At 40.1% G+C, this 22,609-nt stretch overlaps 3 protein-coding genes across 10 annotated transcripts in view; all 3 read right to left on the reverse strand.

Moving 5' to 3' along the window:
* Positions 1 to 22,609, reverse strand: part of LOC131553664 (protocadherin gamma-A11-like) — a 165,336-nt gene that overhangs the window by 97,754 nt on the left and 44,973 nt on the right. The window contains exon 2 of one of the 8 annotated variants that reach the window (XM_058798500.1): positions 21,783 to 22,396. The exons of the other annotated variants lie outside the window; for them this stretch is intronic. Within the exon in view, the coding sequence (XP_058654483.1) occupies positions 22,325 to 22,396 (72 nt within the window). The 3' untranslated portion in view covers positions 21,783 to 22,324. Of the gene's footprint in view, positions 1 to 21,782; positions 22,397 to 22,609 lie in introns of those variants that run through there. 8 annotated transcript variants of the gene reach the window in all.
* Positions 1,224 to 3,885, reverse strand: LOC131553674 (protocadherin gamma-A4). Its single transcript, XM_058798510.1, has one exon. The coding sequence runs from the start codon at positions 3,853 to 3,855 to the stop codon at positions 1,462 to 1,464; it is 2,394 nt and encodes a 797-aa protein (XP_058654493.1). The 5' UTR covers positions 3,856 to 3,885; the 3' UTR covers positions 1,224 to 1,461.
* On the reverse strand, positions 19,792 to 20,989 carry LOC131553680 (protocadherin gamma-B4-like). The gene has a single exon (XM_058798513.1). It carries the CDS (start codon positions 20,874 to 20,876, stop codon positions 19,926 to 19,928), a length of 951 nt encoding a protein of 316 aa, XP_058654496.1. The 5' UTR covers positions 20,877 to 20,989; the 3' UTR covers positions 19,792 to 19,925.

The raw sequence follows: 22,609 nt of genomic DNA on the forward strand, positions 1-22,609 counted from the left end.
CCGTTTACATGTTACAAGACTAAATCATCCTTTATCCTATATAAGAAGCTCAAGTCATGAGTCTGGAGAGTTGTAAAGTTATGGTTAGATATTTGAAAATGATTCAAATGGCAATAAACTTGTAATTTTTAGATAAATATCATAACTATTTTATGGCAAAGTATTCTAGTAGAAGCATATTGAAAATGCAAAGTCGGCAACACCTAAGCTCCAAAAGTATCAAAGAAAGATTTATTAATTAAAAAAATTCACATAAGGTGTAACGTTTCGAGCACACAGGCTCTTCATCAAAGTATTCTAGTGCCAAATGTAATTTAAACAATTAAAAGAAAAAAAAAAAAAAACACACTAAGCTTAACTCTACCCTAGACAATTTTTACCCTTGGGTTTAGCAAGATTTCACTCTAGTAATTTTAAACTTTGCAATAAGAATCCCTGCTTTAGAGTGAAACTGATGCTAACACCAACCAGTAACTCCAATGTATTACTAACTGAAGGCAGGTATGAGTGTAACTCTAGTCTAGACTTTTAAAGTAATCCTTAAAATTTGAATGACTTGAAGGTAAAAGGCCACATTACAATCTTATGCTACCTGGACTAAAAGATAAGAATATGCCTAAACACATCCTGACATTGCACTGCTTATTTAAAGAGATAACATATCTGAGCTAAGACAAAAGAAAAATCTCCAATTAAAAACAGGTCAGACATACTGGAACACTAGGAAGACTGTTGAATGTTGCATGGAGTGCTTCCTTATTTCCCATTTAAGTGAGACACTCAGAGTGTGCCCCTTTTGATAAACTAATTTTATAACATAACTTATTTTCTAGAACTGAAAGTTACTTTACAAAGCACATAATGCACATAAACATCACTAGAGTAAATGTTTAAATAAATGGTAAAAATTGATCTCTGTATAAATAAGTACATGCATGGTTCATGTTATACCATGGTTCAAAGGAAATATTTATTATTTGAATTGTAAGTTTAAAGTCACCAGTAACAAACTGCACATACAAGACTGAATTGTACAATAACATAAGAAAAGAGACAGCATGATACAATGGCTTATGTATAAACCCCCAAAAAAGCGAATCCAATGAAATCATGATAAATGTGATTAAAAGAGATGCTAGTGCTCATGTGAAAGAATCTAAAATAAACGTCCAAACAAATTGAAATACTATTGATTTCTAAATAAACTAAATCTCCTTGCAAACTGTACACACACACACACACTTAGAGCAGATCAACATACAATAAAAATATCTTTTTAGAGTTTGTGTTTACAAGTTGTGTAAAAAATCTTGTTGCGTGCAAAATTAAAGCAGAAAAGAACATACAACATTAAAGCGAGGGACTCACTGAAGACATGCATTATAATAATGAACATTTGTTTGATTAAAGGATTTTCAGTACAATTTGTTGATAAGGATTGTCAGGGTCAAACCATCTGGGTTAGAGTTTATGTGGCACTAATAGCTTTGCACGTGTGGCACTGTGGCCACCCACATGCAATGACGTGCCTCTCTTATTCAGCATGTCCAAATCAACAAAGTCCGAGCCAAATCTGAAGTCCCCTTTCCATGAGCCTGTGGTTAAGAATGAATTATATCGATCATCTTTCTGCAGAGTATTGAAACGACTCACGTCAGAGTAGCCAGGTGGTCCGTAGGTAGGAGGAAAAACGGGTAAGTTTGCAGTTGAACGGTACATGTATTGGTATCTACATAATCTCATATAGACCACAGCAATGATGAGCACAAGGAAAAGACTGGACATGCCTGCCAGAGCCATCATTAAATATAATATAAGGTCACTGTGTCCACGTGATTTATCCGTGCCACGTGCAACGAGCTCATCGATGATAGGCAAGCCGTCTTCTATCACAATATTGACAGTTGCAGTTGCAGACAAAGATACAAGCCCATTGTCACTCACAGAGACAATCAAGGTTTGTTTGATTTGTTCATCTTCTGCAAACGGCCTTAGTGTCCTAATTTCTCCACAGTGCAGTCCAATGGAGAACAAATTAGGCTGTGTGGCTTTTACAATTCGATAGGACAGCCATGCATTGTGCCCTGCGTCTGCATCAATCGCAACCACTTTGGTGACCAGATAATCTGCAGGAGCAGCTCGGGGAACAATGTCATGTGCAAGGTACCCATCAAACTGAACCGGGTAAAGAACAACTGGAACATTGTCGTTCTGATCTGCAATAAAAATCTGCACAGTGCATGTGCTAGTGAATGATGGCCTGCCTTCATCACGTGCCATAACTTGAACATGAAAGTGAGTGAATGATTCGTAATCAAAGGGGCACAGAGTAAATATCTCACCAGTTTCTGCATTGATGGAAAGATGAGAGGCTGCATCTTCTGAAAGAGAATACAAGATTCTAGAGTTCTGGCCTTCATCTGCATCATCAGCATTGACCTTAATAACCAGGGTTCCCTGGGGCTGATTCTCTACAAATTTTATGCTGTAGTCACTGTGTCTAAAAATAGGAGGATTATCATTAACGTCTATGACTGTTATGGCTACAGTTTTACTGCTGAATAAAGGGGGTGTGCCAGCATCCACAGCAGTCATGGTTATGTTATAGTGAGGACACTTTTCCCGGTCTAAAACTCCATCAATCACAAGCATGAAGTAATTCTTTACCTCTGACACAAGTTTAAATGGCATGTCATCAGATATCTCACACGTGACCCGTCCACTGGTACCAGTATCAAGGTCATAAACGTGCAGCAAAGCCACCATGGTTCCAGGTGAAGCATCTTCTGGCACAGTAGGAGTAGTTGATTTAACAACAATAACAGGTGAATTGTCATTCACATCTATCACATCTATTATGAGTTTACAGTGAGATGACTGTCCGCCCCCATCTTTGGCTTGTACATCCAGCTCGTGAGAACTGGCCTCCTCATAATCCAACGCACCCATGACCTTTACCTCACCTGTCACGTGGTCGACCTCCACAACCCCCCTAGTCTTATCAGGCACGTGATTGAAAGAATAACTAATTTCCCCATAAATCCCACTGTCTAAATCTGTTGCATTTAATTTAACCAACACAGTGCCTCGAGGTGAATTTTCCTGTGCACTGACTTTGTACACAGTTTGACCAAACACAGGAACGTTATCATTGGCGTCCAACACATGAATGTGAATTGATGCTGTTCCAGAACGAAAAGGTCGGCCACCATCCACTCCACTTAGAGTCAGAAAGTGATCAGCTTGGTTTTCCCGATCCAAAGGCTTTTTAAGAACCAATTCAGGATATCCATTTCTGTCCACCTGGGTATTCATTTCCAAAGCAAAATATTCATTCTCACTGAGTTGATAATGCTGAACTGAATTAGCTCCTATGTCAGGATCGTGAGCACTTTCAAGTGGAAAACGCCTCCCCAGGACCGTTGACTCCAGTAGCTCCAGCTCAATCTGACCATTTTCAAACGTCGGACTGTTATCGTTGATGTCCTGAATGTCTAAGAGGAGACTGTACACTTTGAGCGGATTTTCCAGGAGCAGCTGAAATTGCAGGACGCACGGCGCAGACTGGACACAAAGCTCCTCACGGTCCATTCTCTCACTCACCAACAGAGAGCCTGTTTCTGTGCTCAGCTTGCAAAACTGTCGGCTCCCCTCAGCAACAACTCGAGCATTGCGCCTCACAAGCTCAGTCACATCTATTCCTAAATCTCTCGCCACATTGCCAATGACAGAGCCTCGCTGCATCTCTTCTGGAACTGAATAACGCACTTCACCGAGAGAGCCACACATGCAAATGAAGCAGAAACAAAGCTGAAGCCAGAAATTGGCCCAAACGCATCTTGTCAAACAAATCATGTTTTGAAATATTAATGGTTATATTTAAATGAAAAAGAATAAAAATAATGACGATCAAAGCACATTCTGAAAATATCTTCAGATAGCTGGGGCAGACACTGCACTCTGATGACTGCTACTGTCGGCTTAGATTTTTATTTTCATCTCTCCCTTCCTCTGCACGCCTACAGCACTCCCCTCCCCATCTATCCCTCATTCCTCCCCTCCTCTGCTCACTGTGTAACACTGATTATACTGAATCAGGGCACATGGCACAGATGAGATCACTTGCTAAGCTGTGTGTAACATAAGAGCGTCACCCAGAGACCAAAAGAAAGAGTTACAGACACACCATCCACAAACTTGTGTTCCATGAACAAACAAATAACCACTGGATTTATTATTTATTTATTTTTAAAATAAAGAACATGAGTATAACTAGTACTGAGAAACTAATAACAGTTCAAATAGATCTCAATATTTGATATGCTATGGTTTAATTCAGGGGCCTTAGGAGTACTGAATATTAAGAACAAAACTTTTTGGTGGGGCTAGATCCCTTCTGAAAATGTATGTAACTAGCCACTTTAGAATTTCATATAAACTTTTAGGTTAAATGGATAGCTCAGTACATTGCATCACGACTATGTCAGATGGACAGGTATAAGCCAGTTTGTAACCTTAACGCAAGATGATGATGATAATAATAGTACTACTACTACTACTAATAATAATAATAATCCTTATAAATGGTTAAGATGAGTTGTAATTAGCAAAATTAGAGGAGACTGCTTTTCTAAAATGTGCAGTGCCATTAAACAAATATTTAATAGTCTAAATCAGATTATATGGTGATGATAGCACTCATAAAAATGGAGAGCTAATTCCATACCTTATTTTCAGAGGTAATATCCCTCATAGCCTCTGCATCAAGCCCTTCAAGATCATCCACAGCAGACTTTTTCAGAGTCAGGTCAGCAGTCAGCGTGCCCTCATTATAAGATCTGATGAACTTGAAGTCACTAGTGCGCGAGCCCGTGGTCAGGTATGCGTCATAATTGTAAGTGCTGCGGAGAGTTCCCGCGCCCTCCACCTCTGCGTAATTTGGAGGCAGATACGCGCTGGGAATGGCTACAGCTCCATCAAACAAAAGTCTGGGCTTTCTCCTGCGACAAAACCTCACGGCCAGGATGATGATGATGAAGGTCAGGAAGAAAGTGGAAACGGACACCAGCGCGATGATCAAATAAAACGTCATTTTGGAGCTGCTCTCGTCACGAGACATGTCTTTCAGTTCTGGAACTTCAGCCAAGTTATCTGATATAAGTAAATACAATGCGCACGTGGCTGAGAGAAAGGGCTGTCCGTTATCTCTCACGGACACAATGAGGTTCTGTTTCATGCTGTCAGATTCAGAAATGTCCCGCTGCGTCCTGATCTCTCCGCTGTGGACACCGATAGTGAAAAGTCCCGGATCTGTCGCTTTAATAATGTGATACGAGAGCCACGCGTTCTGCCCAGAATCCGCGTCCACGGCGATCACCTTGGAGACAAGGGAGCTCGCCTGCGCAGCTTTGGGTACCATCTCGGTCATGAAGGAGTTTCCTTCCGGAGAGGGGTATAATATCTGAGGGGAGTTGTCATTCTCATCCGTTATGAAGACACTCACGGTCACGTTACTGCTCAGAGGAGGAGACCCGTTGTCTCTGGCTAACACCAGCACTTTGAAACTTTTCAACTGTTCGTAATCAAACGACCTCACGGCATGAATGACCCCGGTGTCTCCGTTAATGGATAGAAAGGAGGACACCGGTGCGCCATTGACATCAGAGGACAACAGAGAATAAACTACAGTGCCATTCTGTCTCCAGTCCGGGTCTATAGCTGATACTGAACAAATAGAGGAGCCCGGTTTGTTATTTTCTTGCACATGAGCTCTGTAACTCTGCTCCTGAAATACAGGTGGATTATCATTCACGTCAGCTACAGTCAGGTGAATATTCTTAGTGGAAGATAAAGGCGGAGAGCCCTCATCAGTAGCAGTAATTGTAATATTATAATCAGAGAGCAGCTCGCGGTCTAATTCACCTGTGGTCACCAGAGAATAATAACTTTTGATTGAAGGCACGAGTTTAAATGGGACGTTTTGTTGAATGGAGCAGCGCACCTGTCCGTTATTCTCAGAGTCTCTGTCCTGCACATTAATGATGCCAACCTCTGTACCAGGTAACGCATTCTCAGGAATTGGGCTATTCAAAGATTTTACTATTATTATAGGGGCGTTATCATTAATGTCACTTACACTGATTATAACATTCGAGTAAGATGTTAGACCTGAACCATCTTTAGCTATTATTCGCAGATTAAATGTGGTTTCTTCCTCAAAATCTATTGGACCTTTTATGCTGATGAGGCCTGTGTTTCGATCAAGGTAAAACAATTGTTTGAAACCTTCCATAATATGACTAAATTCATATGTCACTTCTCCGTTTTGTCCCTCGTCAGCATCAGTTGCGCTCACTGTCACCACTACAGTATCTACAGGAGAATTTTCAGGCAGACTAACTTTATAGACGGCCTGACTAAAGACTGGAGCATTATCATTAGCATCCAGCACAGTGACGTGTATGGCTACAGTACCTGATCTCGGTGGAGTCCCGCCGTCTACCGCAGTGAGAATTAATGTTACCTCCTGCTCGCGTTCGCGATCGAACTCTTTATTTAAAATGATTTCGGCGTATTTCTCTCCAAGAGAGTTGCTTTGCACGGATAAAAGAAAATAACCATTACTTTGAATAGCATAGCTTTGTACAGAATTTTGCCCAATATCCGCATCATTTGCTTCAAGTAAGAAGCGTTTGCCCTTATCGGCAGATTCTCTGATCTCCAAATTAATCTCATTTTTACCGAAATAAGGACTGTTGTCGTTAACATCTTGAACACGAAGACTGATGCGATGTAATTCTAAAGGATTCTCCAGCACGAGCTCTTGATTTAAAACACATGAAGCTTTCTTTCCGCAAAGCCCCTCTCTGTCGATTCTCTCCGCTACGATCAGTTCTCCAGTATTCAGATTAATGTCACAGTATCGTTTTCTGTTACCTTCAGCATCAACGCGAGCCTTACGAGATGACAGTCTGTTCACATCGAGCCCGAGATCCTTTGCTATATTTCCAATCACAGATCCGCGTTTCATCTCCTCCGGAACAGAATAGCTCATGTCTCCATAAGCGGTGTGCGCCATCAGCACGAAGAACAAAAAGCCAAACATCTCACCAGCAATATAGAAGGTGTAGATATCTTTGCGGAAATGAGTAGAAACGTAAACACGTTATCCACATGTAAAAGAAAAAGTAAATGACTCAATATGGCAGATACACGAGGACAACAGATAATGCGCCTCTATTTGTTGGCGATTTTCTACAACAAGATGAGACGTCAGTCCTGAATGACATCATGAACAGGGTGGAGAGAAACAGCTACGTGAATGTCAGCGACTAAACTGGTAAGCAGCGACACTAAGAGTTCAATTAGGAAACTGCAAGTACTCTCACAGCTCTGATATTAAATGGCGAAACTTGGATATAAGCACATTAAATGACTTCATAACATCAAGACTCCAGCAAGATGAAATATTCTCGTTAGATGTGAACACAGAAGAAGCCTAATTTTCTAGAGCATCTATGCGTAAAATAAACACCCGTGTATATAGACAGACAGACATACTAAAGCAAAACCTCAACAGCAACAGACTCTAGCCCGTACAGCAGCGTGGAAAGCTTATAGAAATATGTCGTTCTATTCTAAAACGTATATTCAGTAAACGGAATTTTAAAATAAATACTGAAATAAGAATTTAAAAAAACTTCATGAACCTAGTTCAGACAACATGGTTAAAAAATGTGCATGACTAATGTTTAAGGAACGTTTCTAATCGCGTTTTTTTGAAAGTATAATTCTAGCAGTATGTGAAACTTTCGTAAATTACTGAGAACCTCTAACGACTCGTAATACACGTGCAGTGCAATTTTTTTTGGGGGCTATCTCTCATTTACCAAAATGATTCGAGATAAACGATGTCAAAACGTTCAGATGGATCTCCCATTCTCTTTAAGTTTGCTATAAAGTATTGACCAAAAGAAAAAAAAAAAAAACCTTCACATTTACAATGATACCAAATAGTCTGTTCGTGGCTTTTTCAATCAAGGCCTACCTTCGTGACTACAACCAACAGCAGTCGAGATATTAATTTTTAAATTCTAAATCATGAAATCCAATTGACAAAAAAAAAAAAAAAAAAAAAACGTGACTATGAGATAATTATCACTAATATTTCTATAAATTTTAATGATCAATTAAGATATGTGAGCGTGCGCGGCATGAGTACCATTCTCTGCCTCTCTCCTCCATATCTTGCTCCAAAGTATAGACGCAACATCCTAAACAACGTAAAAGCTGATGCAGCACCATGGACAGCAACAGCAAAAAGTTACCCTGTGTCATTTTCCATACAACTAAAAGTATATTGGCCTATTACTAAACAGAATGTTATTGGCTTCGGAATTTAATCCTCTGTATATGCTAAATTCACAAAAGCGAGACATTAAAGAGAGAAACGCTAAAACAATGAAAGAAAGAAATAGAATCGTAATACACGACGATTAATGAATATATGAGTATGTATAAAACACTTTAAATGTAACTACATTTCAGAACTTAATTGTAGACTTGTGAATGTTTGAATGTGAATAGGTCACGTGATCTTTTTCTAGAACATAGCCTGCCAATACGATCAAATGAGAACACAAATCCAGTTAATTTCTAATCCCAGATCATTAACTATCTGTGGAAAACAGAGTTCTTTAGTCCTACCTGAAACGAATCGCTCATTTCCGCATCAAGCCCTTCAAGATCATCCACAGCAGTCTTTTTCAGAGTCACGTCAGCAGTCAGCGTGCCCTCATTATAAGATCTGATGAACTTGAAGTCACTAGTGCGCGAGCCCGTGGTCAAGTATGCGTCATAATTGTAAGTGCTTCGGAGAGTTCCTGCGCCCTCCACCTCTGCATAATTTGGAGGCAGATACGCGCTGGGAATGGCTACAGCTCCGTCAAACAACAGTCTGGGCTTTCTCCTGCGACAAAACCTCACGGCCAGGATGATGATGATGAAGGTCAGGAAGAAAGTGGAAACGGACACCAGCGCGATGATCAAATAAAATGTCAGTTTGGAGTTGTTCTCGTCTCGAGACATGTCTTTCAGTTCTGGAACTTCAGCCAAGTTATCTGATATAAGTAAATACAATGCGCACGTGGCTGAGAGAGAGGGCTGTCCGTTATCTCTCACGGACACAATGAGGTTCTGTTTCATGCTGTCAGATTCAGAAATGTCCCGCTGCGTCCTGATCTCTCCGCTGTGGACACCGATAGTGAAAAGTCCCGGATCTGTCGCTTTAATAATGTGATACGAGAGCCACGCGTTTTGGCCAGAATCCGCGTCCACGGCGATCACCTTGGAGACCAGGGAGCGCGCATGCGCAGATTTGGGTACCATCTCGGTCATGAAGGAGTTTCCTTCCGGAGAGGGGTATAATATCTGAGGGGAGTTGTCATTCTCATCCGTTATGAAGACACTCACGGTCACGTTACTGCTCAGAGGAGGAGAACCGTTGTCTCTGGCTAACACGAGCACTTTGAAACTTTTCAGCTGTTCGTAATCAAACGACCTCACGGCATGAATGACCCCGGTGTCTCCGTTAATGGATAGAAAGGAGGACACCGGTGCGCCATTGAGATCAGAGGACAACAGAGAATAAACTACAGTGCCATTCTGTCTCCAGTCCGGGTCTGTAGCTGATACTGAACAAATAGAGGAGCCCGGTTTGTTATTTTCTTGCACATGAGCTCTGTAACTCTGCTCCTGAAATACAGGTGGATTATCATTCACGTCAGCTACAGTCAGGTGAATATTCTTAGTGGAAGATAAAGGCGGAGAGCCCTCATCAGTAGCAGTAATTGTAATATTATAATCAGAGAGCTTCTCGCGGTCTAATTCACCTGTGGTCACCAGAGAATAGTAATTTTTGATTGAAGGTACGAGTTTAAACGGGACGTTTTGCTGAATGGAGCAGCGCACCTGTCCGTTATTCTCAGAGTCTCTGTCCTGCACATTAATGATGCCAACCTCTGTACCAGGTAACGCATTCTCAGGAATTGGGCTATTCAAAGATTTTACTATTATTATAGGGGCGTTATCATTAATGTCACTTACACTGATTATAACATTCGAGTAAGATGTTAGACCGGAACCATCTTTAGCTATTATTCGCAGATTAAATGTGTTTTCTTCCTCAAAATCGATTGGACCTTTTATGCTGATGAGGCCTGTGTTTCGATCAAGGTAAAACAATTGTTTGAAACCTTCCATAATATGACTAAATTCATATGTCACCTCTCCGTTTTGTCCCTCGTCAGCATCAGTAGCGCTCACTGTCACCACTACAGTATCTACAGGAGAATTTTCAGGCAGACTGACTTTATAGACGGCCTGACTAAAGACTGGAGCATTATCATTAGCATCCAGCACAGTGACGTGTATGGCTACAGTACCTGATCTCGGTGGAGTCCCGCCGTCTACCGCAGTGAGAATTAATGTCAGATCTTTTTGTTGCTCACGATCCAGCTCTTTATTTAAAATTATTTCGGCGTATTTCTCTCCAAGAGAGTTACTTTGCACGGATAAAAGAAAATATTCATTATCTTGAATAGAATAGCTTTGTACTGAATTTTGCCCAATATCAGCGTCATTTGCTTCTTCAAGTAAGAATCGCTTGCCCTTAACTGCGGATTCACTGATTTCCATATCAATTACACCCTTACCAAAAAAAGGACTGTTATCATTAATATCTTGAACAAGAAGACTGATACGACGTAATTCTAAAGGATTCTCCAGCACGAGCTCTTGATTTAAAACACATGAAGCTTTCTTTCCGCAAAGCCCCTCTCTGTCGATTCTCTCCGCTACGATCAGTTCTCCAGTATTCAGATTAATGTCACAGTATCGTTTTCTGTTACCTTCAGTATCAATTCGAGCTTTACGAGATGACAGTCTGTTCACATCCAGTCCGAGATCCTTTGCTATATTTCCAATCAAAGATCCGCGTTTCATCTCCTCCGGTAAAGAATAGCTCACGTCTCCATAAGCGGTGTGCGCCACAAACAAGATGGAGAAGAAAAGAATGAACCCTTCCTGCATCATTCTTGGGTGTGCACAAAAAGTCGGCTACTCGATAAAAAGGCACGATAAGTAGATAAGAACGAATAAATATCAGTTTGAACAGAATTCCATATTCTGCTCTTTCAACAAAGACTAAAGACCATCTCTGTGCAGACACTGGACGTGCATTCAGCAAATAGCGCAAATGGGTGGAGAGAACAAAAAGAAATGGAAAGCAAAGGTCAACAGCGACACCGTGAGGACTAAGTGAGGTGTTAATTCATAGATATATAAAAAATGTTTCCATATTTCTTAAACAAACCATAAAATTTAGATCGTTCCTTTAATGAGATGAAAATAAGTAACTTCATGTGTTGTCCAAGCACACTTAATACACGATTTGTGAACTGTGATAAAGTGAGCGTTATATTGTTACACACTGAAACACAAGAACAAATCAGATGAGCAACCAAAGACAACCTTTCTTACAAAACTGAACATGCTACAGTATGGTTCATACCCCAACACATCAGCACCACGGACAGCGCCACAGGAGGTCAATACGCCTTGTAATGGTCAGAACATGGTGGTCTGTTTGCAAAATTATAGCTTTGTTTTAATCTCATCATGAATTTGAAAATGACAAACATAAGCACATATATCCATGAAACAAAAAAAGCAAAATAAGCAGATTAGATTTGTTATTTCCTAACACTAATGAAATTCGCAATCCAGGACACACACAAAAAAGCAAAAGCAGAATGATAGCAAAATCATGACAACGAGTATTTATGACTTGTGGAGGATGCTATGGCTTCATATAAATCTCAACACCCAGTGAGAAAGGAGAACTGTGAGAAGCAAGGAATTTTTAAAATATAAATGAATCAGAGTATAACAGATTCCAGCCTTTCTAAATGTAACCAATAGCTGTAAACAAAACCGGCAAAAACTAAACAAACTTCTACCATAGAAATGATTCATGCCCCAAGTCATGCTGTGAACACCAACATCTAAATACAAAAAAAAAAAAAAAAAACACACACATGAAAAAATCCCTTCATGTTAACACTTAAAATGTAGATAAAAATACCTAGTGTATGTCCAGTATATGTATGTATGTATGTATGTATGTATGTATATGGGAAAGCAAGGTTAGTTAGTTACGGTGGTCCCTTGGCTCAACTTGCCCCCAGTGAGGGGTAAATTGAGCCTAGGGAGAGGGTAAGTTGAGCCACATGGAGTTAAACTGTGCCACTGATTATGTAGAAGTAAAACTGAACATTTTCACCTCATGCTATATCAATAAACATGACTTCTTAAAATCTATGTATGAGCCTTGTGATGGACTGACCATCCATGCAGGGAGTTTCCCCACCTGTGGCTCAAGATGCTGAGTTAGGCTCCAGCGCTCCGTGAACCTAATAAGCACAATAAAGTTTTAATAATATAATGGATGGATGGATGACTGTTTAAAAGTTTTATTTAAAGAGATAGTTCCCAACTCCGAAGGCAGTTTTTAAATTATGTAAAAATTTCAGAGCAAAAAGTTCAAATTGAATAAAATAAAATAAAATAAAATAAATAGACTGCAATTGACCTTAAATTACTGGGGTAACAGTACTCAACATCCCACTTAGAAATGTGGCAGGGATATACAATTTTATAAAAACTTCAATGGCCAATTTTCATAAACAAGGCCCATTTAAAATTTTCAGAACAAAATCAAGTTTAAAAACGAAGAACAAAAAAATTAAAATGTATGGTGTAAATACAGTAAAATAACACTTTATAATCATAAGAATGGGTGAGTCACTGGCTCAATTTACCACAGGACTTTTGGCTCAATTTACCCCACACTCTACCATTTTAACAAACTTGTATAATCCAGCAGTTTAGAGATAACATCATGCTCATATTATAACTTTCTAAAGCACAAAGACATGACATTATTTCAGATTTGTCTGTAAATGTTCAAACATAAGAAGCATGAGTCCTTGAACATAAAAAAAACATAAAAAATCACTTTGAACAGCAAAACCTTATTTACTGAGAAAAATGATTCAGTGTTATATATGTGCATTACAAAAATATGTGAATCACTAGGATAAGTTGTGAAGATGAAATTATAATTGGGTTCAACGAACCCAAAAGGGCCCACGTCACACCTCTCTTTATCTCCCTGCACTGGCTCCCGGTTGCAGCTCACATCAAGTTCAAGACATTGATGCTTGCATATAGAACAGCCACAGGCTCAGCACCCTCCTACTTCCACTCACTCATGAGAATCTACATCCCCTCCAGAATTCTGAGATCTACAAGTGAGCGATACCTCGTGGTACCATCACAGAGAGGCACAAAATCACTTTCCAGAACTTTTTCGTTCATCATTTCCGGCTGGTGATAAAAAAAATATTGCTTTCTCTTTCTTTAATTTCTCCCTGTCTAGCTTGTACTAATTTGAACAATGCCTGAAACTTTGTAATACAAGTACTTCCTGCATTTATTTACCTCTTAATGATGAATCGCTTATTGTATTCCTCAATTGTAAGTCGCTGTGGATAAAAGTGTCTGCTAAATGAATAAATGTAAATGTAATGTAATGTCTGCAGCTTGCTAAAGATCATGTGGACAAGCCAGAGGGCTATTGGAGAAAAGTTTTGCGGACAGATGAGACCAAAATAGAACTTTTTGGTTTAGAGAAAGGAAATGTTTGGAGAAAGGAAAACATGGTGAAACATGGTGGTAGTATCATGGTTTGGCCCTGTTTTGCGGAATCTGGGCCAGGACGTCTTGCCATCATTGATGGAACAATGAATACTGAATGCAGCAATTTCTAAAGGAAAGAGACATCTGTTTGAGAACTGAATCTCAAGAGAAAGCAGGTCATGGAGCAGGTTAACAACTCCAAGCATAAAAGTATTTTTGCCAAAGAATGGTTTAAGAAAAATAAAGTTAATGTTTTGGAATGGCTAAGTCAAAGTCCAGACCTCAATCCAACTGAAATGTTGTGGAAGGACCTGAAACAAGCAGTTCATATGAGGAAACTCACCAACATCACAGAGATGAAGTGGTTCTATACTGAGGGGCTAAAACTACAAGATGTTGTGCTGAACTGATCAGCAGTTACAAGAAACTTTACCTGCAGTAATAGCTGCAAAATGGAGTCACACCAGATGCTGAAAGCAAATATATGTAATAATGGATCGTTTTTCTCAATAAATAAATGACAAGGTGACATATTTTTTTGTCTCCTTTGTTTAACTGATGATATTTTGTGTCATATTTATGTACAAATATAGAAAATTCTAAAGGCTTCACAAACTTTCAAGCAGCACTGCATGTTTGTAGTCACATCACCAATTTTGTTTAAGGATGCCTAGAATCAAGGGGTGGCTCAACTTCCCCAGAGACTATATATACTGTATATAACGATTGAACGAACTTAATATAAACATTTAGAAATAGTTTATGTTACATCCCTTTGAGCCAAAGCAAGAATACAAACAAGGTGAACTGCCGAAAAGATAAAAACATACCTGAGAAACATTCTCTAATCCCTCGGCAAAATCATTAAGATCATCGGCGGACTGAGTCTTTTTCAGAGTCAGGTCAGCAGTCAGTGTGCCCTCATTATAAGATCTGACGAACTTGAAGTCACTAGTGCGCGAGCCCGTGGTCAGGTATGCGTCATAATTGTAAGTGCTGCGGAGAGTTCCCGCGCCCTCCACCTCTGCGTAATTTGGAGGGAGATACGTGCTGGGAATGGCTACAGCTCCATCAAACAACAGTCTGGGCTTTCTCCTGCGACAAAACCTCACGGCCAGGATGAGGATGATGAAGGTCAGGAAGAAAGTGGAAACGGACACCAGCGCGATGATCAAATAAAACGTCAGTTTGGAGCTGCTCTCGTCTCGAGACATGTCTTTCAGTTCTGGAACTTCAGCCAAGTTATCTGATATAAGTAAATACAATGCGCACGTGGCTGAGAGAGAGGGCTGCCCGTTATCTCTCACGGACACAATGAGGTTCTGTTTCATGCTGTCAGATTCAGAAATGTCCCGCTGCGTCCTGATCTCTCCGCTGTGGACACCGATAGTGAAAAGTCCCGGATCTGTTGCTTTAATGATGTGATACGAGAGCCACGCGTTCTGCCCAGAATCCGCGTCCACGGCGATCACCTTGGAGACCAGGGAGCGCGCCTGCGCAGCTTTGGGTACCATCTCGGTCATGAAGGAGTTTCCTTCCGGAGAGGGGTATAATATCTGAGGGGAGTTGTCATTCTCATCCGTTATGAAGACACTCACGGTCACGTTACTACTCAGAGGAGGAGACCCGTTGTCTCTGGCTAACACCAGCACTTTGAAACTTTTCAACTGTTCGTAATCAAACGACCTCACGGCATGAATGACCCCGGTGTCTCCGTTAATGGATAGAAAGGAGGACACCGGTGCGCCATTGACATCAGAGGACAACAGAGAATAAACTACAGTGCCATTCTGTCTCCAGTCCGGGTCTGTAGCTGATACTGAACAAATAGAGGAGCCTGGTTTGTTATTTTCTTGCACATGAGCTCTGTAAATCTGCTCCTGAAATACAGGTGGATTATCATTCACGTCAGCTACAGTCAGGTGAATATTCTTAGTGGAAGATAAAGGCGGAGAGCCCTCATCAGTAGCAGTAATTGTAATATTATAATCAGAGAGCAGCTCGCGGTCCAATTCACCTGTGGTCACCAGAGAATAGTAATTTTTGATTGAAGGTACGAGTTTAAACGGGACGTTTTGCTGAATGGAGCAGCGCACCTGTCCGTTATTCTCAGAGTCTCTGTCCTGCATATTAATGATGCCAACCTCTGTACCGGGTAATGCGTTCTCGGGAATCGGGCTATTCAGTGACTTAATTACTATAACTGGGGAATTATCATTGATGTCAGATATCTCAATAACAACAGTTGCATGAGATACCATTCCCAGTCCATCTGTGGCTTGAATTGGAAGCTCAAAGGATGACTCGTCCTCATAGTCAAGAGACCCTATTAATGTAATTCTGCCATTACTAGGGTCGAGTGAAAAAACCATCATGTCACTTTCTGAAATATGGCCAAATTCATAAGTCACTTCTCCGTTGTGTCCCTCGTCAGCATCAGTAGCGCTCACTGTCACCACTACAGTATCTACAGGAGAATTTTCAGGCAGACTGACTTTATAGACGGCCTGACTAAAGACTGGAGCATTATCATTAGCATCCAGCACAGTGACGTGTATGGCTACAGTACCTGATCTCGGTGGAGTCCCGCCGTCTACCGCAGTGAGAATTAATGTTACCTCCTGTTGTTGTTCGCGATCTAATTCTTTATTAAGTACTAGCTCACCATACATCTTCCCTGCTGTTTTTGCAGCAACAGCCAATTCAAAATATTTATTCTGCCCTAAATTATATGTTTGAACCGAATTAGTCCCTATGTCTGCATCGTGAGCCTCCTCGAGCAAAAAACGAGCACCTTTTACAGCCGACTCTGTGATCTCAAGTTTTATTATATCTTTCTTAAAGACAGGAGTATTGTCATTTAAATCTTGAACGTTTATGTTAATGCGATGAGATTCAAGAGGATTTTCCAAAACCAGCTCCTGTTTTATAACACACAAAGCTTTCTTTCCACAAAGCCCCTCTCTGTCGATTCTCTCCGCTACGATCAGTTCTCCAGTATTCAGATTAATGTCGCAGTATCGTTTTCTGTTACCTTCAGTATCAATGCGAGCCTTACGAGATGACAGTCTGTTCACATCGAGACCGAGATCCTTTGCTATATTTCCAATCACAGATCCGCGTTTCATCTCCTCCAGAACAGAATAGCTCACGTCTCCATAAGCGGTGTGCAACACAATGGAGGCGAAGAGAAAAGCCCGCAGACTAAAATAATTCAATAACATCCACTTGTTCTTCATTTTCGCTTGAGAATGATGAATATATTTGGTTAAATATATCCTGTCCCATAAAAATACTCCGAAGTTTCAGCACATACTTAAGCGAATGCTCCCGAACATGTATATGACGTCAATAATAAGCGGCAGTACAAAGGGGAATGGCAATATTTCAGGGTGGAGAAATAACAACTACTTTACTTTGCAGGTGCACAGCGACACCGTGAGGATAAAAATCTGACATTTTGTATTTTATGCTACAATACAAGCACAATACTGAAATTTTATTTCATATTTTGTAACATTATGCCTTTGAAATATCCTGATTTGTTTTCCCCCACAGCACATTTTTAATATTTAACCTTTTCAGAGAGAAAATCTAGTTATCTAAAATATTTCCCTCGATGTTCTATAGAGAAATACTCTTCCACCTCAAAATGATAGACATACTGAAACGAAGCGTCACATTTCACGAGAGAACAATCGGCTTAAATGTACTAAACGACATGGGAGAACCAATTCTTTCTCACATTTTCCTAGTCATAAGCACTGGCTACAGTCAGTACAATGCCATCATAATTGAAAACAGCTACAGAGAGAGACAATTAAAACAAAACAAACACTTAACGTGGCTTAATGTACTGGCAGTTGCACCGAAAGCCTAATTTAGTCTGCAACCAAACTGACAATAAAATCCATCTACAAGCAAACTGACGAGCCCAGACTCTAAGTTCAACACGATAAAACTCTCTTTATTATTTTCTCTGTCAGAAAATGCTAATACAATTAAATACAAGTCCTTTATTTAAAACCCCAAACAAAGCTAACATTTCACTGAACCACAAATAACAATTTTTATAAACCACGTGCCACAATTATTGGCATCCCGTGAAATTCTTACCAGTAACGGAAGTATATTGCTATTCAAGTTGTATTTTTTTTCTGACTAGCGGCAGTGACTAATGATGAGGTGCACAAATCAGGAAATGACTGTGAGAAAATAAAGTTTGAAAATGCCCATTTTTACTATCAGGTCAGTAAATGAAAGCCAATGAATAAATTAGTTCAACAAATAAATTAAATAAACTGGACATGAAACATATACGGAAAATAAAATAAAATATTGAATTATAACAATACATGTATTCTTTAAATTATAAGGTTAGATTTTTGGAGATATTTTGAATGAAAGAACAAGATATTGAACAGCAAAAACACTTCACCAATATTTAACAACTTAATTTATCTATGAAAACAGAAAAAATAAGCAAATACAGATCAAGCACAGAACCAAAACTAATCATTTAAAGTCAAGCAGTACCCCCCCCCCCCCCGAAATAAAATCTACTATATTGTTTTTGGCTTCATAAATTTGTATTTTACAGTATCACTGCGTGTCTTTTAGCTGTCTATAGGGAAACACCTGAATATTTGAAGTAATAATAGTAATAATAATAATAATAACACAGCAATCAACATTATAGTGCACAATCTTAAAGTGTACCTGGGAAGTTTCAACTTCATTTCCTAGGCCATCCAGTATATTCTCAATCGACTGAGTCTTTTTCAGAGTCAGGTCAGCAGTCAGCGTGCCCTCATTATAAGATCTGATGAACTTGAAGTCACTAGTGCGCGAGCCCGTGGTCAGGTATGCGTCATAATTGTAAGTGCTGCGGAGAGTTCCCGCGCCCTCAACCTCTGCGTAATTTGGAGGCAGATACGCGCTGGGAATGGCTACAGCTCCATCAAACAACAGTCTGGGCTTTCTCCTGCGACAAAACCTCACGGCCAGGATGATGATGATGAAGGTCAGGAAGAAAGTGGAAACGGACACCAGCGCGATGATCAAATAAAACGTCAGTTTGGAGCTGCTCTCCTCACGAGACATGTCTTTCAGTTCTGGAACTTCAGCCAAGTTATCTGATATAAGTAAATACAATGCGCACGTGGCTGAGAGAGAGGGCTGTCCGTTATCTCTCACGGACACAATGAGGTTCTGTTTCATGCTGTCAGATTCAGAAATGTCCCGCTGCGTCCTGATCTCTCCGCTGTGGACACCGATAGTGAAAAGTCCCGGATCTGTCGCTTTAATAATGTGATACGAGAGCCACGCGTTCTGCCCAGAATCCGCGTCCACTGCTATCACCTTGGAGACCAGAGAGCGCGCCTGCGCAGATTTGGGTACCATCTCGGTCATGAAGGAGTTTCCTTCCGGAGAGGGGTATAATATCTGAGGGGAGTTGTCATTCTCATCCGTTATGAAGACACTCACGGTCACGTTACTGCTCAGAGGAGGAGAACCGTTGTCTCTGGCTAACACCAGCACTTTGAAACTTTTCAACTGTTCGTAATCAAACGACCTCACGGCATGAATGACCCCGGTGTCTCCGTTAACGGATAGAAAGGAGGACACCGGTGCGCCATTGACATCAGAGGACAACAGAGAATAAACTACAGTGCCATTCTGTCTCCAGTCCGGGTCTGTAGCTGATACTGAACAAATAGAGGAGCCCGGTTTGTTATTTTCTTGCACATGAGCTCTGTAACTCTGCTCCTGAAATACAGGTGGATTATCATTCACGTCAGCTACAGTCAGGTGAATATTCTTAGTGGAAGATAAAGGCGGAGAGCCCTCATCAGTAGCAGTAATTGTAATATTATAATCAGAGAGCAGCTCGCGGTCTAATTCACCTGTGGTCACCAGAGAATAGTAATTTTTGATTGAAGGTACGAGTTTAAACGGGACGTTTTGCTGAATGGAGCAGCGCACCTGTCCGTTATTCTCAGAGTCTCTGTCCTGCACATTAATGAGGCCAACCTCTGTACCGGGTAACGCATTCTCGGGAATAGGGATATTCAAAGATTTATTAATGATGACCGGTGCATTGTCATTAACATCTGTAATTTCTATTATTACCATTGAGTACGAGGTTAAACCTGCAGAATCTTTTGCTACAACACGCAACTCGTACACCGATTTTCCTCATAATCCATTGTTCCAATAACAGTTATGTCTCCAGTGTTGCGATTTAGTAAGAATAAGGTTTTATCTTCTTCCGAAACATGACCAAATGCATACGTGACCTTTCCATTTTGTCCCTCGTCAGCATCAGTAGCGCTCACTGTCACCAATACAGTATCTACAGGAGAATTTTCAGGCAGACTGACTTTATAGACGGCCTGACTAAAGACTGGAGCATTATCATTAGCATCCAGCACAGTGACGTGTATGGCTACAGTACCTGATCTCGGTGGAGTCCCGCCGTCTACCGCAGTGAGAATTAATTTTACCTCCTGCTGCTGCTCACGATCCAGCTCTTTATTTAATACTAGTTCACAGTATTTCCCTATTAAATCGTTTGATTTAACATATAAAACGAAATTATGATTGCTTTCCAAAGTATAAGTCTGAACTGCATTGTTTCCTATATCCGGATCGTGCGCTTCTCCTAGCAAAAACCGTTCTCCTTTGTCCGCTGATTCCCTGATTTCCATTCTGATAACATCCTCGTCGAAATGCGGAGAGTTATCATTTATGTCATCAATGTGTAAACTAATTCGATGCAATTCTAAAGGATTCTCAAGCATAAGTTCTTGTTTCAGAACGCATGAGGCTTTCTTTCCGCAAAGTCCCTCTCTGTCGATTCTCTCTGCTACGATCAGTTCTCCAGTATTCAGATTAATGTCACAATATCGTTTTCTGTTACCTTCAGTATCAATTCGAGCTTTACGAGATGACAGTCTGTTCACATCGAGCCCGAGATCCTGTGCTATATTTCCAATCAAAGATCCGCGTTTCATCTCCTCCAGAAAAGAATAGCTCACGTCTCCATAAGCGGTGTGCGCCATCATGACACAAAAGCAGAGCGAAAGCTCTATAACAAATCCTGCGTTTCTCTTCATTCTCAAACAGTCTCATCCAACGTGAAAAAGTGAAATAGTGCAGACCAAAAAGGTGCCAAAATAAGTGGGAAAACCTCGAATTAGCAAACAAATACAATATACAATGTCGACTGTTCTCTCCTCACTGCAACAAACAGCCTTTTATAAATGAAAAAGTGGGTGGGAGAATAATATTTGTCTTTGCTACAAAGGTATACAGCGACACCATGAGGCTGTAGGGAAGACTGGCTGTATACTCTGTTAAACCACTTCCTCTATAAACACATGGTCTGCTGTTTACAGAAAATATAGGAAGTAATATTTATCGTACACTCTAAAAAATGATGGGTTAAATACAACCCAGTCCTGGGGAAAATATTGACAAACCCAGCTATTGGGTTGTTTTGACCCAGTGGTTGGGTTACTACCCAGAAGGTTGGGTTAAACATTTAATCCAACCGCTTGGTCAAAACAACCCAGTTGCTGGGTTTGTCCATATTTCACCCAGCGCTAGGTTGTATTTAACCCAGCATTTATTTAGAGTGTATATATCAGAGCTACTATATGCAGTAATGCAGCAAGCAAGTACAGTTCAGAACCACTGACAGCAATACTAATGAATTTGAAATAAGTTATTACAGAGAGGTATTAAAGTTACAGGAGAAAGAAATATTTTAATATTGCTTGAAATTCCATCACAGTGTATGGATAAACTTAAATCCCTAACGGCAAACATGCATACAAACAAAATGCATCATGAAAGGGAACAAAAGGCTACATTATACTTCTGTGCAAAACACCACTAATTTACTTTCATGGCTACATATCTGAACATGAAAACATGAGTCTGACAAGCACACATACTGGTTAAAAGAGAACTATCACTTTATGAAAAAAAGAACTAAATTCAGCAGTAACAAGGCAACATTAGGTTCAAATGAGCTAAATGTCTAAATAAAACAACTTAATAGACAGATATTTGAGATTCCAGCAACCCATTGTAAAAACAAATGGCAGTAATAATGTAAATAACTCTGTATAATAACAAGTGTGATATGTTTATTAAATTTTATAACACTGGAGTAGATGGTTGAATAATACCTGGTCCATACATAGTTAAATTAAAAACAACAGCAAACACCTTAAATGAAGAGCAGTATCCTAGTGCAGTTTTTACTGTAATGCACCAAAAACTTAGAACAAATTGTGATTTAATGTTTGCATATCATCTTTGATGTCCATGAGGCAGGCAGGGCCCTTTATCATTCCTGTATATGTCTGGTGTAGAAATTTGACTGTAGTATAACTTGACAATGACATCTAATGAAAGGTCTTCCCAGAAGAGATGTTATAGCAGCAAAGGGAGGGAATAATGCTTTCAAAAATAAACTTTCAGCAAGATACAAAAGCAGTACTGAGGTCAGGCACTGATGTTTGGTGATGGGTCCAAACACTGTTACAAAAGGTGTTCAATAAGGTTTCGGGTTTGGACTTTGTGAAGGCCAGTCAAGTTCTTCCCCACCAGAGTCTGTAATGTCATTCTATGGTGAAACAAAGATTTGTTTTCACTAATTACTAGAATCACTAAATTTGTTAATCAGAAGGAGGTTTTTCATCATGTTAGACAGACAGCTGTATAGATACCTTTGGCTGATTACTCAATTTAACTCATATTGACCTCATGGAATCTTGGAAATGTAACTCTCCAATCTATAAAAAGATTTATCACATGCCCTAGGAAAAAAAAAGAAAAA

The sequence above is a fragment of the Onychostoma macrolepis genome, chromosome 14 (genome assembly GCF_012432095.1).
Source record: "Onychostoma macrolepis isolate SWU-2019 chromosome 14, ASM1243209v1, whole genome shotgun sequence".
Taxonomy (NCBI): Eukaryota; Metazoa; Chordata; class Actinopteri; order Cypriniformes; family Cyprinidae; genus Onychostoma; species Onychostoma macrolepis.